Genomic DNA, 20,324 nt, shown 5'->3' with positions numbered 1-20,324 from the left:
AATTATGGATAAAGCTGCTCATAAACGTTTTTGTACAGGTTTTTGTGTGGACAAAAGTTCTTGGCTCATTTGGATAATACCAATAAGCATAATTGCTGGGGTCCAACCCCAGCAGGTCCAGGGGTCCCCAAAGGTGTGGACGGAGTCGGCAAAGAAGGAATGACACGGAGACAGCCTAGAGTTGATCAGCAGCCTAGTCAGGACCTCTAGCCAGGATCTCCAGCCAAAGTTCTGGTTAGGATCTGATGTTTATTGTCTTGTTACATCTGTATTTATACCAGTCGATTTTAATCCTGTCAATTTCTATTGCAAAGGTTAGGGCGTTTCTTATCTCCATTCCAGAGAGTAAAGATTATATAGCTTAAGCGTGATTGTTTGTAGTTAAAGTGATTAACTACCCGCCTGGCACTTAGTTAAGGGGTTGTATCCCATCCCTAACCTCAGGGAAAAATCCCCACCCGGGGAAACAACCTTTCTCGGAGAGGTGACCTTGGTTAAAACACATGGCGCTAAGGAGAGCAAACATATTAAGAACAATATGCTATATATGCCAGGTCCCTTGAAACATATGCTGTGCAGATGTTTCTTTCCTGTAGCGACTGTGTCAAGCAGCAAGGATGGACCGGCTTCTGGCACATAATCATACAATCAGTCTCTTCATTCCTTTTTCATGTTCACTGCAACCCAGGTGGGGAGGTTGGAGGATGACTTGACCTAGAAAAATGCCTGAGGATTGTATAGGTCTTGGGCATGTGCGGCAACAGAAACGATCCTCGCTGGGGGGCTAAGGGTATTCTCTTAGGACAGAAGTCCTTACCAGGTCCCCCAAATACCCTGGAATTACACATGGGAAGGTGAGCTCTCCTCAGAGTTTCAAGAGTCTAGTAAGCAAGAGAGAGATTAAGCCACAGGTTTTACCTGCAGCTGAAAAAATCCTCAGTGATGGGACGGGAAAGAGCAGCCGGCAGACAACCTCAGTGCTCAGATTCCCTGGAGTGAAGACTAACCCTCTAGTTACCACTTCTAACTGGACTTCAGAGACTCGGTGACCAACAGAAGCCTGGGCTGGAAGTGGCCCCTACGGAAAACACTTCCTCTCTCCCCCAATTCAAAGAAGTCTAGAAGCACAATGATGGGATGGCAAAGTCTAATTGCACAGTTTATTTAAAAAGAAACAGCTGTAAGGTAGAAATGCAGATGTTTTCTTTATTGTAAAGACAGCAGTTACAAAAGGGAATAAATATGACATTAGGAATTATTTTTTTAAAATACAACAAACCCCTGGCATTTGTACACAATCCCAAGAACTCACAAGATATAAAAACGTGTGCTGGAGGTTTAGAACAGCCTCACCACCTTGGAGCAGATGTCGGAAACTTTCTACATGATGAGGGTGGACATGACCTTTGGGATTTTGCAAGACTCTAGATTTGTCACTTGTGAATGTCAGGGGTCTACTGTAATATAATTTGCATAGAGTCAGAGTTAGCAGGAATTCTACTCATTAATAGAACTTCTAAATTATTCTTTTATTATTATAGGTATATAGCACAGTATTTAAGAGTGGGGAAAAAAGGCTGGAATGGGGAAATATGAATGAAGGTGGGTCTGGGGGAAATGCTAGGGGACAGGAGAACCGTGATGGGAGGAACAGAACTTATCTTTTCACTACTTTGTGTCACCTTGGCAGCATGCCACGCCCCCTGTTGGAGAGGGGACAGGCAATGGTCCAGCTTGACCTGCTTCAAACTTCACCACCATCAAAAGACAAGTGAAGATGAAAAGGCCACTGGCAGGCTCGGGCTAAGAATGAGAACAGGGTAGCCGATGGGAAACAAAGGGGAGGAGGGTGGGGCAGAGAATTACCCAAGAAAATGGGCAACATGAACATCACAGCCCCCAAGGGTCATCTCCTCTAAGAACCACCAAGGGGAAGAAGTGTCTGTACAATTTGTTTCCACTATTTGATGTGGAAGAGTAAAAGGAACAAGGAAAAGTCACAGGTGGCCAAACAGAGGCACATTCTGGCTACAGAAAAGGGCAGAGAACCGTGGGAGGAAAAGAGAGGCAAGGAACAGCTGGTCTCTCTCACCTGGGGGTGAGGACGCTCCCTGCTGCCCTGAGGCTAAGGCGTTTGCTTGACGGGTGTGGAGGCTGGTTGGGGCGAGGAATCAGTTGGGGGTGAGGATGCCTGCCCAGCTCTCCCAGGGGCACCAGTGAGGCACAGCTGTAGACAGAGGTCAAGGTCACCCGACTATGTGCTAAAAGTGGCCTTGAGCTCCCGGAAGGCTGCCTGGCGGATCCTCCTCTTCTCCTCCTCCCGCTTCCGCTCATCTTGCTCAGCTTTCAGCTCAGCTTCAAACTTACTGGCCGAGGCCAAGGCTTGGACCTGCAGAGAAACAGCAGAAACAGACCAACAGAGTGAGAGAGGGGACGAGAACCTAGGAGATGGAGCACCCAGTGAACAGAACTTGGTTGTCTAGAGCAGCGGTTCTCAACCTGTGGGTTGCGACCCCTTTGGGGGGGTCGAACGACCCTTTCACGGGGGTTGCCTAAGACCATCGGAAAACACATATATAATTACATATTGTTTTTGTGATTAATCACTGTGCTTTAATTATGTTCAATTTGTAACAATGAAATTGGGGGTCACCACAACATGAGGAACTGTATTAAAGGGTCACGGCATTAGGAAGGTTGAGAACCACTGGTCTAGAGCCATGTGACATGAGACTCCTTCCCCGTGGTCTTCCCAGGTTTGCCTGGTAGTAGCGAGGACACAGTCACTTTGCTGTTGTGGGTCGGTCTTCCCGCTTCTCTGCTTTTTCAGGACACTGTTTAATATCCCACCTATTACCCACTTCTACTTTTTTTAAAATATATTTTTATTGATTTCAGAGAGGAAGGGAGAGGAAGAGATAGAAACATCAATGATGGCAGAGAATCATTGATCAGTTGCCTCCTGCTGCCCCACACTGGGGATTGAGCCCACAACCCAGGCATGTGCCCTAACCGGGAATTGGACCGTGCCCTCCTGGCTCATAGGTCTATACTCAACCACTGAGCAATAACGGCTGGGCTGCTTTCCAGTTTTTATTTCACAGAAACAAAATAACCTCCCTGCTGGGATTCTGATTGGGGCTGTATCACTCTCCTGTGGCAAAGGGATTTCTTTAAAATAGAGGTTTTCCCTGAAAGCCTCTATTTTTATTCACCACGGTCTTTTAGGTTACCCACTAGAATTTTTGGTTTTCTCTAAATAAATCATTCTAAACTTATTTCCATATATTACATGTTTTTTGTTTGTATTTGTGAATGGGATTCAGTGCCATTTTTAAAAAAATCAAATTTATCTCCAATGATACAATATCAGGTAAACTCATCTTAAAATTCTCTATCCTAGAACTGATTTTCTCTCTGTGTCTCATCAATTAGGTAAACTTTTCAAACACGGTGGGCATGCACATTATTTAATAAAGATGGTGAACTTGCTCTCCAAAGCAACCGTTCCCATTTATACCCCACCATCAGAGAACACGGGTTCTCACTTCACCCACAGCCTTGCCACGGCTTATAATTAACCTTCTCCCTACTTGCCAATCTGATAGGTAAACTGGCACCTTTTATTTCCTCTTTGGTGAAGTACCCATTTGTATCCTTTGCTCCTTTTCCTATTCAGCTATTTTTATTTTTTTTACTTTCCATAATGTAGGTGTTAATTCCTTCTTAATATTTTTCAGTTACTATTTCCAAGTTCTTTGTCTTTTTTAAAATATGTTTTTATTGATTTTAGAGAGAGTGGAAAGGAGAGGGAGAGAGAGATAGAAACACCAATGAGAGAGGACCAGCGATTGGTTGCCTCCTGCATACACCCCACCAGGGATCAAGCCTGCAACCCGGGCATGTGCTCTGACCAGGAATCAAACTGGTGACCTCTCTTGGTTCATGGATTGATGCTCAAGTCACTGAGCAACATTGGCCGGGCTTATTTGTCTTTTAACTTCAAGGTAGCTTAAGCCATACAAATATTCTTAAATTTTGATGCAATCAATGCTTTCCAGCCATTTCCTTTCTGACTTTAGAATTTCATGTCATGTTTACGAAGTTTCTAAACCCACTTTCCTGTATTTCCTTCCAATACTTTTATGGTTTTATCTTCACATTCAGCTTGTTGTTGTTGTTAATCCTCATACAAGGATATTTTTTTCATTGATTTTTATTTTCTTTTTTCTTTTTTTTTTTTTATTAAATCTTTATTGTTCAGATTACATTTGTTCCTCTTCCCCCCCCCCACCATAACTCCCCTCCTCCCAGTTCCTGCCCCACCCTCCGCCCTCACTCCCCACCCACTGTCCTCATCCATAGGTGCACGATTTTTGTCCAGTCTCTTCCCGCATCTCCCATTCCCCTTTCCCCCCCCAAGCATAGTCAGTCCATTCCCTTTCTATGTCCCTGATTCATTATAATCACCAGTTCATTCTGTACATCAGATTATTTATTCACTTGATTCTTAGATTCACTTGTTGATAGATGCATGTTTGTTGTTCACAATTTGTATCTTTACCTTTTTCTTCTTCCTCTTCTTAAAGGATACCTTTCAGCATTTCGTATCATACTGGTTTGGTGGTGATGAACTCCTTTAGCTTTTCCTTATCTGTGAAGCTCTTTATCTGACCTTCAATTCTGAATGATAGCTTTGCTGGATAAAGTAATCTTGGTTGTAGGTTCTTGGTATTCAGGAGTTTGAATATTTCTTGCCATTCCCTTCTGGCCTGCAAAGTTTCTGTTGAGAAATCAGCTGACAGTCGTATGGGTATTCCCTTGTAGGTAACTGATTTTCTCTCTCTTGCTGCTTTTAAGATTCTCTCTTTGTCTTTTGCTCTTGGCATTTTAATTATGATGTGTCTTGGTGTGGTCCTCTTTGGATTCCTTTTGTTTGGGGTTCTCTGCGCTTCTTGGACCTGTAAGTCCATTTCTTTCACCAGGTGGGGGAAGTTTTCTGCCATTATTTCTTCAAATAGGTTTTCAATATCTTGCTGTCTCTCATCTTCTGGCACCCCTATAATTCTGATATTAGTGCGCTTGAAGCTGTCCCAGAGGCTCCTTACACTATCTTCGTATTTTCGGATTCTTTTTTCATTTTGCTTTTCCGGTTGGGTGTTTTTTGCTTCTTCGCATTTCAAATCTTTGGCTTGATTCTTGCACTTCTCTGGTCTGCTATTGGGTATAATATTCTTTATTTCAGTCCGTGTATGCTTAATTTCTAGTTGTTTCTTTATCATAGCATCGAGGGTCTCATTAGTTTTCGTGAGGCTCTCATCAAGTTTATTGGCAGCTTCTAGCACATTATTGCAAGCCCTCAAAATTGCGTTTTTTAGCTCTACATCCTCCATTTCTGTCATGTTTTTTTGTCTCCGCATTTTTTATGCTTTCTTGGTGCACCCCCTTGTGGTCTTTGTGCGCAGTCTTGTTCTAGTTAAGCCTTGATTGTTGTAGTTAATACTAGAGGGATTTGACCACCAGGCCGACTGGCTGTCTTCATTGATTTTTAGAGAGAGTGTAAGGGAGGGAGGGAGAAAGAGACAAATGTGAGAGAGACAAATCGGTTGGTTGCCTCCCGCAGGCACTCCAATTGGGGCTGTGGAGCAAGCCTGCAACTGAGGTATGTGCCCTGGACCAGAATCAAATACGGGACCCTTCAGTTCATGGGCTGATGCTCCAACCTCTGAGCCAAACCAGGTAGGGCAAAAATGAGCTTTTTTATATACTAAACTAGAGGCCTCGTGCATGAATTCGTGCACCAGTGGGGTTCCTCAGCCTGGCCTGCAGGATCGGGCCGAAACTGGCTCCCCGACATCTCCGGAGGGGTCCTGGATTGCGAGAGGGCGCAGGCCAGGTGAGGGGCTCCCACCAGTGCACGATCAGGGCCGGGGAGGGATGCGGGAGGTTGGCCAGCCAGGGAAGGACCGTGGGAGGGCTCCAGTCCCGATTAGCTGGACCCCAGCAGCAAGCTAACCTACCAGTTGGAGCATCTGCCCCCTGGTGGTCAGTGCATGTCATAGCGACTGGTTGACCAGTTGACTGCCCCTGGTGGTCAGTTCACGTCATAGCGAGCGGTTGAGCAGCTTTAGCATTAGCATATTACACTTTGGTTGGAGGCCAACTGGACAACCCAACACTTAGCATATTAGGCTTTTATTATATAGCTGTTTTTATTATTGTCTATCCTGTTCTACTAACTGTTTTGTTTATTCCTGTACCCATACTACATTACTTAATATTACCATTTTATTGAATGTTTTTATACTTATAAAAAAGTAAATATTCTTTTATCACGTTGAAGAATATTGTTTTATTGCTGAGCCAGTGTGGCTCAGTGGTTGAGCATTGACCTGTGAACCAGGAGGTCATGGTTCAATTCCCAGTCAGGGCACATGCCCGGTTGCTGGCTAGATCCCCAGTGTGGGGTGTGCAGTAGGCAGTCGATCAATGTTTCTCTCTCATCATTGATGTTTCTATCTCTCGCTCCCTCTCCCTTTCCTCTGAAACCTATAAAAATATTTTTTTTAAAAAAGAAGATGGTTTTATTTTAAAATGTGTTATTATTAAAGTTAAACTTCACCAATGTCTCTGAGATGTCTAACTGACCACATTTTTCTAATTTGGTCTACCTATGATATCAATATTTTAAACATTATCCCAGTCCTTTTTTTATTATTATTAATCCTCACCCAAGGCTATTTTTCCCATTTATTTTTAGAGAGGGGAGGGAGGCAAGAAAGGGGAGAGAGAAAGAGAAAGAGAGAGAGAGAAACATCGATGTGAGAGAGACACATTGACTGGTTGCCTCCCTACATGCCCCAACTGGGGACAGGGAGTGACCCTGCAACCTAGGTACATGCCCTTGACAGGGAATCGAACCCACAACCCTTTGGCACACGGGCCAACACTCCACCACTGAGTCACACTGGCCAGGTCCCTTTCTGATTTTCATTCTGTTACCTCCTTTGGAGCCCAATGAGGATTCTCACAACTCAGTGAAAAGTTATTATATCCTTTTTCTGAATTCTGTCTACACTTCACAGGGGTCTGTTTCTGGAGACAGATACTTCTGAAACTATTACCAGGAATGTTGTTTTTGTTCTTTCTGAATCAGAAGCCCTATCATGCAAATGTGTGGGTGTAACACGGACTAGGAAATGATATTTTCCGAATTTCCCAGGTATTTCTTAGGACATGAACAGAAACTATTTGCAACCAACATTGTGCCCTTCAAATGAAAGGGCATGCCTTCCTTTTATCTTAAGTCACCTTAGATTTAACTCTAAAACCCAGCTTATAACTTTTCCTCCTTAAATTATTCCCATGGCTGGGAGGATGGCCTGCCTTGATGGAAAAAAATATCACCAACAAGCCTTGTAGCATTTTACATTGAGTGGCCAGATTATTATGATCACCTGACGTTTGTAGGCAAATGAGCTATAATATCCAGAGGGCCAGACAATTATAAATAGGGAAGCAGGTTGTTTACCACGACAGTAGAAGTGATTTTTTTCTGAAGATATGGGTAAACAGCGCAATTTAACAGCCTTTGAATGTGGGAGATTATATATATATATATATATATATATATATATATATATATATATATATATATATGTATGTTTGTAGGCAAATTAGCCGTACACTGCATCGTATGGATATGGAAGCCGAAGGCCTGTTCAAACACCTTTGCTGTCTGCAGTTACCAAGATAAAACGTCTCCAATTCGCACAGGAACACAAGGATTGGACAGTCGAGCATTGGAAAACAGTCATGTGGTCTGATGAATCATGTTTCCAGTTGCATCATGCAGATGGCAGAGTGAGAATTTGGCAGAAACAGCATGAAAGCATGCACCCCACATGCATGAGTACAACCCTTCAAGCTGGTGGGGGCAGTGTTATGGTTTGGGGCATGTTTTCCTGGCATGATTTGGGCCCTTTAATTCGTGTGGAACAACATCTGAATAGCACAACATACTTTATGTATTGTTGCTGATCAAGTTCATCCTATCATGTTGATGGCGTATCCCAATGGAGATGGCTTCTTCCAACAAGACAATGTGCCATGCCACGGTGCTCATATTGTACAGGAGTGGTTTCAAGAACATGAGGGAGACTTTACCTTGCTTAGGTGGCCCCCACAATCACCAGATCTCAATCCAATTGAGCATTTGTGGGACAAAGTTAAAAGAGCCATCAGGCAGCTGGTTCCACAACCATCAAATCTCACAGAACTGGACAGTGCTATTCATCAGGCCTGGGGTCAGATTCCTCGCATCACCTTTCAACATCTTGTGGAGTCAATGCCAAGAAGAATCGCCACAGTATTGAAGGCAAAAGGTGGCTCAACGAAGTACTGGGGTGGTCATAATAATCTGGCCACTCAGTCTATATAGATATATATATGTCCCATGTTCAAAGGCTGTTAAATCGCGATGTTTACCCATATCTTCAGAAAAAAATCACTTCTATTGTCATGGTAAACAACCTGCTTCCCTATTTATAATGGTCTGGCCCTCTAGCAACTTCAGCGCGAAATTATAGCTAATTTGCCTACAAATGTCAGGTGGTCATAATAATCTGGCCACTCAGTGTACATCTCACCTCCAATCAAGTGGTCATAAATACTGAGAGTCCCCCATTGTCACTACCTTCACTGGACCTACGATTCTCCAGAATCTATGAAAGCTTCCCAAGTCCAGCCTCGCCCCAGGCAAGTCGATCCCTATAGTGTCCACCACTGATCATGTCAGGCTCCTGCTCAAGCTCCTCTGAGGGCCACCCCGCCACCACACCCACACCCAAGTGTGCAGCTGTGCTTTCCAAGCCTGGCTCTGCCCTGAACCACCTGCAGAGCTGATTCAAGTCCATGTTTCCTGGGCCCTACCCTGGAGAACCAGGTTGATCTGGGTGGGACTGGGAAGCTGGCCTGCAGATGGTTCTGGTGCTCAGTAGGCTGAGGAAGGCGTGGTCTCTAGGGGAGCCCAGACTCCCTTTCTAAGTGTGTCTAGTGTGGACAAGGGCCAGCCTCCAGACACTCCTCACCCTCCATGCCTTGCAGCCTTTGCTCCTGCCATTCCCACGGCAGGAACGCCTTCCCTTCCTTGATTACAAGGTGAGTTTCCATTCATCTTTGAACATCTGTCACAAACGCCAGCTCCTTTATGGCCCTCTCCTAAATTCAAGGGGTGATTCCCTGCATTTGTCACTCAAGCAAATGTTTATTGAGGGCTATTATATGCCCAGCACTGTAATTACAAAGATAATATACCTACCCTGCCTTTGAGTCTGGGTGGGGAAGCAGATGCGTACACATAATACACTCAAAAAATTTTATTTTATTGTTATTCTTTTCATCTTTTCTCCTGGTTATAAAAATAATGCAGCCATAATTATAAAACATTACAAAAATATTTAAAAAGCCCCTCAGACAACAAGTGTTACTAATGCTTTGGAAGTAATTATCCAGAGTGTATTTAATACTTACAAAATGGGGTTTCAAACAAACTGTTTTGCTTAATTCATTTTCGGCATCTGTCCATACATACCCATGGCTGTAGGGTGTGCACATGTGTGGGTGTAATTCCTGATAATGGAAGTTTCAGTCATTTCCAATTTTTCTTTATTACTAACAGTGCTGTAGGAAAAAACCCTTGTCTGTATTTATATTTATATACAGACAAGGTTAGACACACAATGCTGGTGCTGAAGGTGCATTTACATGAGTGTCTCTGAGGCCAAACTCCTATAGGCAGAATTCTAGAGGTGAAGAATATCAAAAGTTAACAGCTAGATCCAAACTGCTCTCAAAAAATTGGGTCGATTTATTTACTTGCCCAACGTGTCCAAAATAAATTATAATACCTTGAACAAATAAATTATGATAGCACTTCCACTCATAATACAGGCACGCAGAAGAGGACAGACTTTTTCAACTGGGATAATCAGGGAAAACAGCCAAGAAGAGGCAACTCTTTAACATGGGTCTTAAAGAATGAGTAGAGTTTTCTAGGAAGAGGCATTTGGATGGGGCCTTCCAGGCAGAGGACACAGCAGTATTGAGGCCCAGTCATGAAAAGCATGGCAGCGTTCGAAACATGCAAGGGGTGGACGAGGCTAGAGTGGGGACCAGATCTAGGTTACAAAAGGTCTGAATGCCCAGATAAGATGTTCCCAGAGACTTCATACAGACTTGGACAAAAGCACTCGGCACACTGCACTGCAGCCATGGAGTGAAAAGAACATCCTGCTAAGGTGAGTCTCAGTCCTTGGCCCCAGCCCAAGGTATCACGAGAGATGTGCACACGTTGACTCAGTCAATGAATGGGGAGGACCCATCCCACCAGAATTAGCCCCTGCCTCCTCTCCATCCAGGCTGACAGTCTGCTTTCCTCACTAGACTGAGTGCGTGTCCTGGGCAGGGCAAACGTGTCATCTTCTACACCCTTGTATCTCCTGAGCTGAATGTGGGGCCAGGCATTGCCAGGGGGACTGGGTTGAATCAATGTTACGTCATGAAAGAAGGGCCAAACCACTTTCAGGGTTGGACACACAATGCTGGTGTTGAACGCACAATGAGTGGTCGGCCTGCCCCCTGACTATCAGATGATGGCAGTAGGAATTCAGGCACCGAGTCCGCCATGATTCAGTTTACATGTTGGCACAAAAATGATGGACTGTTCCTCCAAGCAGCATCACAGAGAAGTGAGAAGATAATCAAGCTTAAGGGCCCAAGCAGGCTGAAATGTGTTGCCAAGGACAATTTGTCTCTGGGCAGACTAGTAGAGTAAGCCAAAACCACACAAGAGGCAGACTCCTGCCTCGGGTGGTGAGGAGTCCAACAGCTCGTATCACATATGGAATACTCGCAGTGAGCCAGGTACTTGCTTAACACTTTACGTATATATGAACTCTTATAATCCTCACAGCAATTCCATTATCTCTGCCCCACCCCCCAACTGCATAGATGAGGAAACTGAGGCACAGACGGGTAACAGGAGGAGGCAGCCTTACCAACTGCACTCCACTGCTGTGGTGGACAAGGGGCTTGGAGGGCTCTCCTGATCTCTCTTTCTGCAGGTGTGCTCTGCAGAGGTGAAAATGACAGTGCCCAGCAAGGGGTGGGCTCTCCATAAATGTTCAATGGCCGGATGAACATGTGAATGAACGGCAGCGCCCAGAGGAGAGTCAAGACCGTGCACTGCAGATTCCTTCCCCACTCCCAGACATTGTCAATGGAGCAAATTTGGGGCAAGTCACCAAGGCTCCTTCCTCTGGCCCCATTATTCACTTGTTTACACACAAGTGTGTAAAATGAAAATATGGAGGTAGCTGTCCAAGTAACCCAATCTGAAACCAGAGTCTGGTGCATGTGCCATTCAGTTGTGTTTTTTATTTGTAGATTGCACACAGACACATTCATTCTCCTGCAATCACGCACGATCTATTTAAGCTTGTCCTGAGGGAGTTAATGAGAGAGTCACGAACCGGGATCTCCTGTTGGGCAGGGTGCAGGGAGGGGGCGATTGTCCCACACAGGAAGAAGCCACCTACCTTGGCTTCAAAGAAGTTCTTGGCACCTTTGACGCCCTCCAGGGCAACATCGATCTCAGACAGCTTGGCCAGGGCCATCAGCCCACTTTCCTCCTGCAACTCCCCTGCGGCGGCCTTGTGGAAGATGAGCAGGAACTGTGGGGAAAGGTCAACATCACTGAGAGATTGACAACCATCCCCTTCGGCCCCACTAGATTGCTTACCTTTCTTAGTATTTTCTAAGAAATCCTTATAGCTATGTTTCAAATGCTTTAGCTCTGTCTCTCCGCTTTTGTTCATGGTCATTTTTGACTTTCAAAAATTTTACATAAAATCTATCAAACTTTTTATTTTTTCTCACCAGTGTTGTGCTTAGAAAAACCTTCCTCGCCACCAGGGTTATAGAAACAATCACCCATGCTTTTTGTCTACTGCTTTTATGACTCCCCCCTTTTTTTTTTAACATGTAAATATTTAATCTCTGAAATTTATTCTGATCTATCATGCGACATTGATCATTAACCTTATTTTCCTCCAAATGGTTAGTTAGTAATCCTCACATCATTTATTGAATAATCCATCTTCTTCTTCCAGATTCAAAATGTGACCTGAATGAGTTAATCTTTAAAGCCAGCCTGTGCCAAAGCCTCCGTAGAATGCATTTAAAAATAAATAAATAGGCTAAGCTGAAAAAGTTGGTCCCCCAGCTTTCTGTCTTTCTCCCCCAAGTCAATTTTATGGCTTTTAACTTCTCTTCTTTAAAGAATTTTTCTGAATTTATTTGTCAATAATGGCTACCCAACTTCTACCATTTATTTTTCATTGGAAAGAATATGAGTTATGCATTCCACATCAAAGAGGTTTCTCCAGGTTTTCATGTGCTACCTAAAATATAGGGAAATTCCAGGTTCTTTTTCATGACCTTCTTCTCCAGAGAATGGCTTCCCAAGAGAAAAGAACATTATCTAAAGTATAGTGAGAGGTAAAACACCTACAACAGGCTCTCCAAATTCCACCTGGGGTGTCTTTTACTGCCAAGACTCTTAATTCCTAGAGGAAAGTGTCTTTCATTAAGTCAAAGTTTCAACCTCCTCGCCCTGGCCAGTGTGGCTCAGTTGGTTGAGCATCCCCCAATGCAGGGATGGGTGACAGGTTCGATTCCCAGTCAGGGCACATGCCTGGGTTGCAGGCTTGATCTCCAGTAGGGGGTGTCAGGAAGCAGCCGATCAAACTCTATGTTATTTTTTTTTTCCCCTCTCTCTAAAATCAATAAAAACATATTAAAAAGAAAAAGTTTTAACCTCTACCACCACCACCCCAAAAACCTTGCTAATAAAACTTTCTTTGTAATTCTTGCTTTGGGGGTCTTGACTCCACTATGGTCATTGCTGATGCAAAGCTATGGATGAAGCAAGATGCTCAGGGATGAAGCAAGACGTGCAGGGACATGCAGCTTTGCAGAGACCACTGACTGGCTCAGTAGCAACATGATGTTCATCCACCCGCAACTTCAAACTCTCTCACTAGAGGCCGGCAAAGACTCAGTTTGCTGCAGACTATCAGAGCCCAAACACTGGCTCCAGAGGCTTGGAAAATACTAAGTATACTTATATGAAACTATATATGATATCAGCTTTATCACTGAATATAAAGACACTTCAGTGTTTCATTTTACATGTCTGAGAGTCAAGTTCAGGTACTATAAAAGAATTAATACGTACATATTGGCTGTAAAACGAAAAAGAAAACAAGCCTGTTGAAGAAGGTGAGTAGAAGGGAGGGCAAGGGGGTTTGGGGACGGTTGTGGCCCGGCTCTCACAGAAGAGACGGAAGCAGCAAAGACTTCCATGCTGCAAATGTGAGCCACTCCAGGAGGGAAGGAGGGAAATATCTGTCCCTTGTCCCTCGGTACCCTGCCTGTCTTTAAAGCATTTAGTTACAGAAGCCCCCCCCCCACACACACACACACATTGCTCTGTAAAGCACACACAAAAGCAGGTAGCTTCTCCACACCAGCCATTCCCCTGGGCCCTGGGAGGCAACCCAGGAAAGACAGAGCCTAGCAACAACCCAGGTGACCCTGGGGCGGCCTCTCACATCCGAAGTGGAGATGACAATGTTCCTCTGTGTTTACAGAATGGCTTAAAGTATTCCTCGTGGGTCTTTTCCCAGAGCAGACCCCAGCCTGGCCTCATATGCTCACTCTGCCAGCTCAGCGGATGACCAAGAGGAGCCCTGTCATTACTTAGGGGTCCACATCCCCGCCAGTTAAAGATTAAAAGTCCAGCTCAACCTGAAAATGTGCAGCCTTCCAAAAGCATGCCAGACATTCTCATTTAATTTTATTACAATCACCAACTCCTGAATGATAATTTCTCTAACTGCCCAGCCTTGTTTGTCTTCCTATTTATAGTCCACAAAGACTGGTATGTTGTGGGGAATTGGAAAGTGTCCTAGCTATGAGCAAAGAGCGGGGGAGGGAAGGAGAAACAGAAAACAAAGAAACAGAACTGTCAAAGCTAAAAGCAATTTCAGATTCAAGCTATAAAATGCTTCTGATAAGTTTAGGAAATTTTAAATTTCATGGCTCTAAGCTTGAGATGCAAACACATTTCCATATTAGTTAGTTAGAGCTCAAAGTTTGCAAGTAACAGAAACAAACTTGGCTTAATCAAAAAGGGGGTAGTCATTATATAAAATGATATCTCAAAAAAGTCAAGGGTAGCCCCGGCCAGGTGGCTCAGTTGATTGGAGCATCGTCCCTCTCACTAAAAGGTTGAGGTTCAATCCCCCGTGAGGGCACATACCTAGGTTGCAGGTTTGATCCCCAGTTGGGGTTACCGGAGGCAACCGGTCGATGTTTCTCTTGCATATCAATATTCCTCTCTCTCTCCTTCTCCCGCTTCCTTCCCCTCTCTCTAAAATCAATAAAAATATATCCTCAGGTGAGGATAGAGATAGAACTGCTAACTTTGTTCCATCCTTACGCTTCTTATGTGTGTCTGTACACACACAAACCTCAAATGCAAATAATATTTTACAGACAGTTTAGTAATCTGCTTTTGTCCTTACTTTTTTAAACATAGGTTTGTTTGTTAATCCTCACCTGAGGATATTTTCAGTGGAAGGGAGGAGGAGAGACAGAGAGAGAGAAACATCAATGTCCCATTGATTGGTCAGGCCCGTGCGGGTATCAAGGCTATACCTAGGTATGTGCCCTTGATCAGAATTGAACTGGGACCCTTCAGTCTGCGTGCCAATGCTTTATCCACTGAGCCACACTGGGTAGGGCTTGTCCCTACTTTTTACATGGTCAACAACTGTTCTCTGGTCATGAAACACTGTGTTGCATCATCATTTTTAATGGTTCCTTGTATGCCATTTTCTAAAATGCCCTTAATGTACATGCATTATTTTCATAACTGGAAATGAAAAGGTTTAAGAGGAAGACAAATTTCCTTGTATGTTTGGGAAAAGCAGCAAAATAATACTTAACAGAGACCTACCTTTTGTATCAAAGAGCTTTACTTGGGTGTGACTTGCTTGGGAGAGTTAAAGAAAGGTAAGCACCTACTAAGTGCCAGGTTTTGAGAAAGGAACTGAAGACATGAGCAATTTTGTTTCCTGGCAACCCCTGTCCCATGTGATGATGGTAAGTCTGTTGACCATGGTGCCCAGTGGCATATGACCTGGCCTTAGCCAATAACAGTCCCCTGAATGCAATGATTGGTCCCCTGAATGCAGTGATGGCGAACCTATGACACGCGTGTTAGAGGTGACACGCGAACTCATTTTTTTTGGTTGATTTTTCTGTTAAATGGCATTTAAATATATAAAATAAATATCAAAAATATAAGTCTTTGTTTTACTATGGTTGCAAATATCAAAAAATTTCTATATGTGACACGACACCAGAGTTAAGTTAGGGTTTTTCAAAATGCTGACATGCTGAGCTCAAAAGGTTCGCCATCACTGGTCTAGGACGTGGGCGTGCATTCCTAGTAGGGCCAATCAGAGGCCTTCCTCTAGGACTGGTATGAAAAGAAGCCCTCTATTCACTGGGGTTGCTAAACTGGGGCACTGAACCTTGGAGCTGCTGTCCGCCATCTTGCAGGTGCTGGGACAATGCCCTATGTAGAAGTAGAAGATGAGGTGGACACGGAAGAAAGCACAGTCAAGATGTCGAGATATGGCAAGAGAATGACCCTGGATTACTTGTATCTAATGCATTTCTACTTCTTCATCTCCCAGGTATGCGAACCAACAGTTATTTGATTTTTCTCATTTACATTAGTTGGCATTCTCTTCCTGTCACTTACAACTAAGAGTTCTGATACAGGCAAAGGAAGAGAACTTGGTTCTCCCCAACAGTCCTGAGGAAAAGCTATCAACACTCCCATATTAAGACAGAAAAACTGAGGCACAGAAGGAAAATAACATGCTGAAGTTCTGCAGCTTGTGTGAGACTGAGGCCTGACAGCAAACCTCCCTCCATAAGCACAGCGTGGTAACAGCAAGTGAGCCTATACCTCTGGAGGTATAACTGCTAGAGGTGGGACCATATGGGGCTCCGAACTGACAAAGGAGTGAATGCAAAGGTCACTGAGCTCTGTGGGCAGGTTGAAAACCCACCATGGAACCCTGGGAGATGTCCAATTCTCTACTGTCCACCGTCTGTGGGAAATGGCCAAACCAGCATCTCCACAGCTAACCAAGCATCCTGGACTCCGGGAAGAGCAAATTTGGGGGGCCCTTTGGTAAAACTCAGGGCAGGCATTGTGTTAGCTCAGTTGGTGACTTGCACAGACCTCTCAACACCCTCTCAATTTCTGTTCCCCAGAGATCCCAACTTTGCCACAGAAGCTCTTTCCCCAGCGTTGCCTCCAAAGCTTCACCAAGCAAAAGCTTTTACCTTCTACACCCCAGGGGCATCCGGGTAGGAAAGAGTCAGTGCCCAGTACCACACATGCATGACATAAACGAACCAAAGGCAGGTGAGGGAGCAGGAGGGACAGGTGGGAAGGCGACCATGGCGAGTGACACATGTGACATACAGGCTGCAGCTCAGGTCCAGCCATGGGTTGGGGCCTGATTTCAGGCAAATGCTGATCTTTTCGGCCCTCTAGCTCCCAGCTCTGCGATGAAGGCTGGACCGGATTATCCTAGTTGTGGGGGTTATGCCCAACACAGGTTTTCTGTGATCTTCCATCTTCACATCTACCAGTTCAGAAAGGAAGTGATGGAAGAATCTGGAGTTGATTTGTGGGCAGTGAGAGGCAGGCCAGTTTCATCACAGCTGGGCAGGGACTTGTGGATGCCAGTCAACTGCAAAGACCCCAGGAAGAGCCTCCAAGGCCCTATTTAGCCTGGACAGAAGACCAGTACTCGGTCAAAGTCACCATTGGAAAGCAGGATGCTGGCGCTCCACTGTTTCTGGAATAACCAAGGGTAAACACCAGGAAGGACAGTCTTCTCTATTTCTGGCCCCTGAGGGATCAGCTGAGACATGCCTGAGAACAGACTGCAGCAGCTGGGCTAATGCCCCGAGCCTTCAGCCCGACGTTGTCCCAGGTTATTCTAATTCCAGGCCACTCTGACACACCTAGAGGCCTTTCAATAAAACTCAAACATGTAAGACATGGAATTCCCTTTCTTCTGGGGTTGCATCCTTACCCCAGGAGGAACCCAATGGCCTTGAGCCTCCTCCCCACTCACCAAACAGAAATGGCCGTATCACCCACAGGGGGTCGGCCTGTGAATCTGTGTGCACTCTATCAGGAAAACATCTGCACATACAAAATTTTGCCTGCAGTTTCAGGGTTCAAAGGCCAAAAGGACCATTCCTTTTAGAGAGAGAGTGGAAGGGAAAAAGAGAGAGAGAGAGAGAGAGAGATTGATTTGTTGTTCCACTTATTTATGCATTCATTGGTTGCTTCTTATATGTGCCCTGACTGGGGATAGAACCCACAATCTTAGGGATGTGTTCTATCCAACTGAGCTACCTGGACAGAGCAGCTTTTTTTTTTTTTTTTTTTTACTATTTTTAAATGCTTACTATAAAAATGAAAAGTTTTTAATATATATTTTAAAAAGTATAAACTTATATAACCACCAAAACTTTGCACCCAGAAATACCTACTATGAACATTTTGGTGAACATCCTTCCAGATTTCTCGATACTTATACCACTTTACCCAAGTGAGGTTAACCTACCCACACTCCCACACTTTCTTTTTTTTTTTTTCCCAATTGATTTTGAAGAGAGGAAGGGAGAGAAAGAGAGAGCATTGATGAGAGAGAGAAACATGGATAGGCTGCCTCCCACATATGCCCTGATAGGGGATTGAACCCTCAACCTCAGTATGTGCCCTGATGGGGAATCGAACCTGTCATCTTTTTAAAATATATATATTTTTTATTGATTTCAGAGAGAAAAAGAGATGGAGAGCAAGATAGAAACATCAATGCTGAGAGAGAATCATTGATTGGCTGACTCCTGCACACCTCCTACTGGGGATTGAGCCCACAACCTGAACATGTGCCCTGACATGGAATCAAACTGCAACCTCCTAGTTCCGTGGTCGGCAAACTGCGGCTCTCGAGCCACATGTGGCTCTTTGGCCCCCTGAGTGTGACTCTTCCTAAGCCTTTAGAGTACCCTAATTAAGTTAATAACAATGTACCTACCTATATAGTTGAAGTTTAAAAAATTTGGCTCTCAAAAGAAATTTCAATCGTTGTACTGTTGATATTTGGCTCTGTTGACTAATGAGTTTGCCGACCACTGTCCTAGTTCATAGGTTGATGCTCAACCACTGAGCCACACTGGCTGGGCCGAACCCACCACCTTTTGGTGTACAGGACAATGTTCCACACAACTGAGCTCCCTGGCCAGGGCCACACTGACTTTCACTCTCCTTACTGAGCATCTCCCCATGGCAGAACTGAGATTCACTAACGCCTTAAATTGTTTTTACAAGCAGAACTGTAGATTAAATATCCAAACACTGCTCTAGAGAGGCCCAAGCCATTTGTACTCCAGGAGCCTGTAAATTTGAGGGTGCCCTCAGGGACACTCCCCCTCCAGGGGCTCAGGACTGCAGGACACAGGTACCTCACGGAAGCTGAGCTTGCCGTCAAAGTCCTCGTCCACCTCCTTGATCATGCTTTTCAGGCCCAGGTGGGTCTGGGGGGCCCCCAGCTTCTCCATCATCAGCTTCAGCTCCATCAAGTCGATGAAGCCGTCCCGTCCGGCATCATACCTGCAGAGTCAAAGGAAGTACACTGATGAGGCATGGCACAGCCAGGACGAAAGAACACCTGTCACTCTCCCAAATGTGTGAATCTTTTTTTGGCCTCACCTGTTGAAAAGCAACTCAAATACCTCCTGCTTTGCAGCACCTGGATCACCGCATCAGAAGGGACCGCCTTCCTCAAAACACCTTTGGGAACTGCTATGATTCACAGTGGATCTTGTACTACATGTTTGTTTTAATGACTTATCTCGATAAGTGGGCCATCGTTTCTTGAGGATGAAAATGTTCCTGGTTACCTTTATTCCCCCCATTTCTGTCAATAAACATCAACTGAATCTCCTGATACTGGACAACCGGTGAGCTGCAGGAATGCGCCCCATGGACCCACTATATTCACACGGAGCAACCAGAGATTCCAGTAGCCTCCCCTCGGGTTCTCTACCTCCATTTCCACCAACCCCTCCTCACATCCTTCCGTCTCCTGCTTATGCTTCCTGCCCTTGCACGAGGCCATGAATCAGGCTTGGTCACTGCACTCTGGCTTTATGCTTTGCCCTCTGGCTCACTCATCTAGTCTCCAGTTCTGAATGGTCACTTTTGTGTGACTAACAGCTGAGAGAGGTCCCAGCTCTGCCCTCTTGTCTGAGTTTTAACCACAGAGCCAGCACCTCTGCTGGTTGTCCCTGGAGCCCCCCATCCCTCTGCCTGGAAACAAACCCAGCCGCCCCCCCGTGGAGATGCAGCCCCGCCCTCTACTCCAGAATGCCTCAGTCAGCCAGTAGGGCCTTCTTTAGCCTCTGGCCTCTGCTTTCTCCTGACCACTCCACCTGCCTGCTCTACACACTTGGACTATTACAGCATTTTCTCCCAGACTCCCTGGCCTACTTCCTTCAAGTCCATCTTATTTTCTGCTGCCCAGAGTTCTCTCTTTGCTCTCTTGCTTTAAAAAACATTATTCATGCATAATCGCCGAAAGGTGGAAACAACCCACATATCCATTGACAAATGAGTGGATAAATAAAGTGTGGTATATCCATACAATGGGATATGGCATATTTATACAATAGAATATTATTTGCAATAAGAAGGAATGAAATTATGATACATGCTGCGACATGAATGAACCTTGACAACATTATGCTAGGGTTGAAATAAGCCAGACACAAAAGACAAATACTGCACAATTACATTTAGATGAGGTATCTAGAATTCATAGCGATAGAAAGTAGAACAGTGGTTGGCAGGGAGTGGGGGAATGAGGAGTTACTGTTTAATGGGCTAGAGCCACTATTTTCAACCAGTGTGCAGCGGCACACTGGTGTGTCATAAGAATTTTTAAAACATGCAATACCTGATATATCATCAGGGGCACTGACCTCTTTTCCCTTAAATTGTCAAAGAAAAAAATGACAACAACCAACACAACAATAACTGTCTGGTGTAAATGACAGTTATACCTAATTTTTTTTTTTGGCAGATTGGCAAAAAAAAA

The 20,324-nt window shown here is 44.6% G+C and overlaps 1 protein-coding gene across 1 annotated transcript in view; it reads right to left on the bottom strand.

Moving 5' to 3' along the window:
- Window positions 1-1,192: 1,192 nt before the first annotated feature.
- The window catches only part of EFHD1 (EF-hand domain family member D1), a 40,592-nt gene continuing 21,460 nt past the window's right edge, over window positions 1,193-20,324 (bottom strand). Inside the window, exons 2-4 of the mRNA XM_070423358.1 lie at window positions 18,691-18,838; window positions 11,598-11,732; window positions 1,193-2,389 (exon numbers count right to left, since the gene is read on the bottom strand). Of these exons, the coding sequence (XP_070279459.1) occupies window positions 2,255-2,389; window positions 11,598-11,732; window positions 18,691-18,838 (418 nt within the window). The 3' untranslated portion in view covers window positions 1,193-2,254. The remainder of the gene's footprint in view (window positions 2,390-11,597; window positions 11,733-18,690; window positions 18,839-20,324) is intronic.

This window comes from Myotis yumanensis, unplaced genomic scaffold, assembly GCF_028538775.1.
Source record: "Myotis yumanensis isolate MYYU_CA2020_CCGP unplaced genomic scaffold, mMyoYum1.0.hap1 SCAF_8, whole genome shotgun sequence".
Lineage (NCBI taxonomy): Eukaryota > Metazoa > Chordata > Mammalia > Chiroptera > Vespertilionidae > Myotis > Myotis yumanensis.
This window is presented reverse-complemented; position numbering and strand designations above follow the sequence as displayed.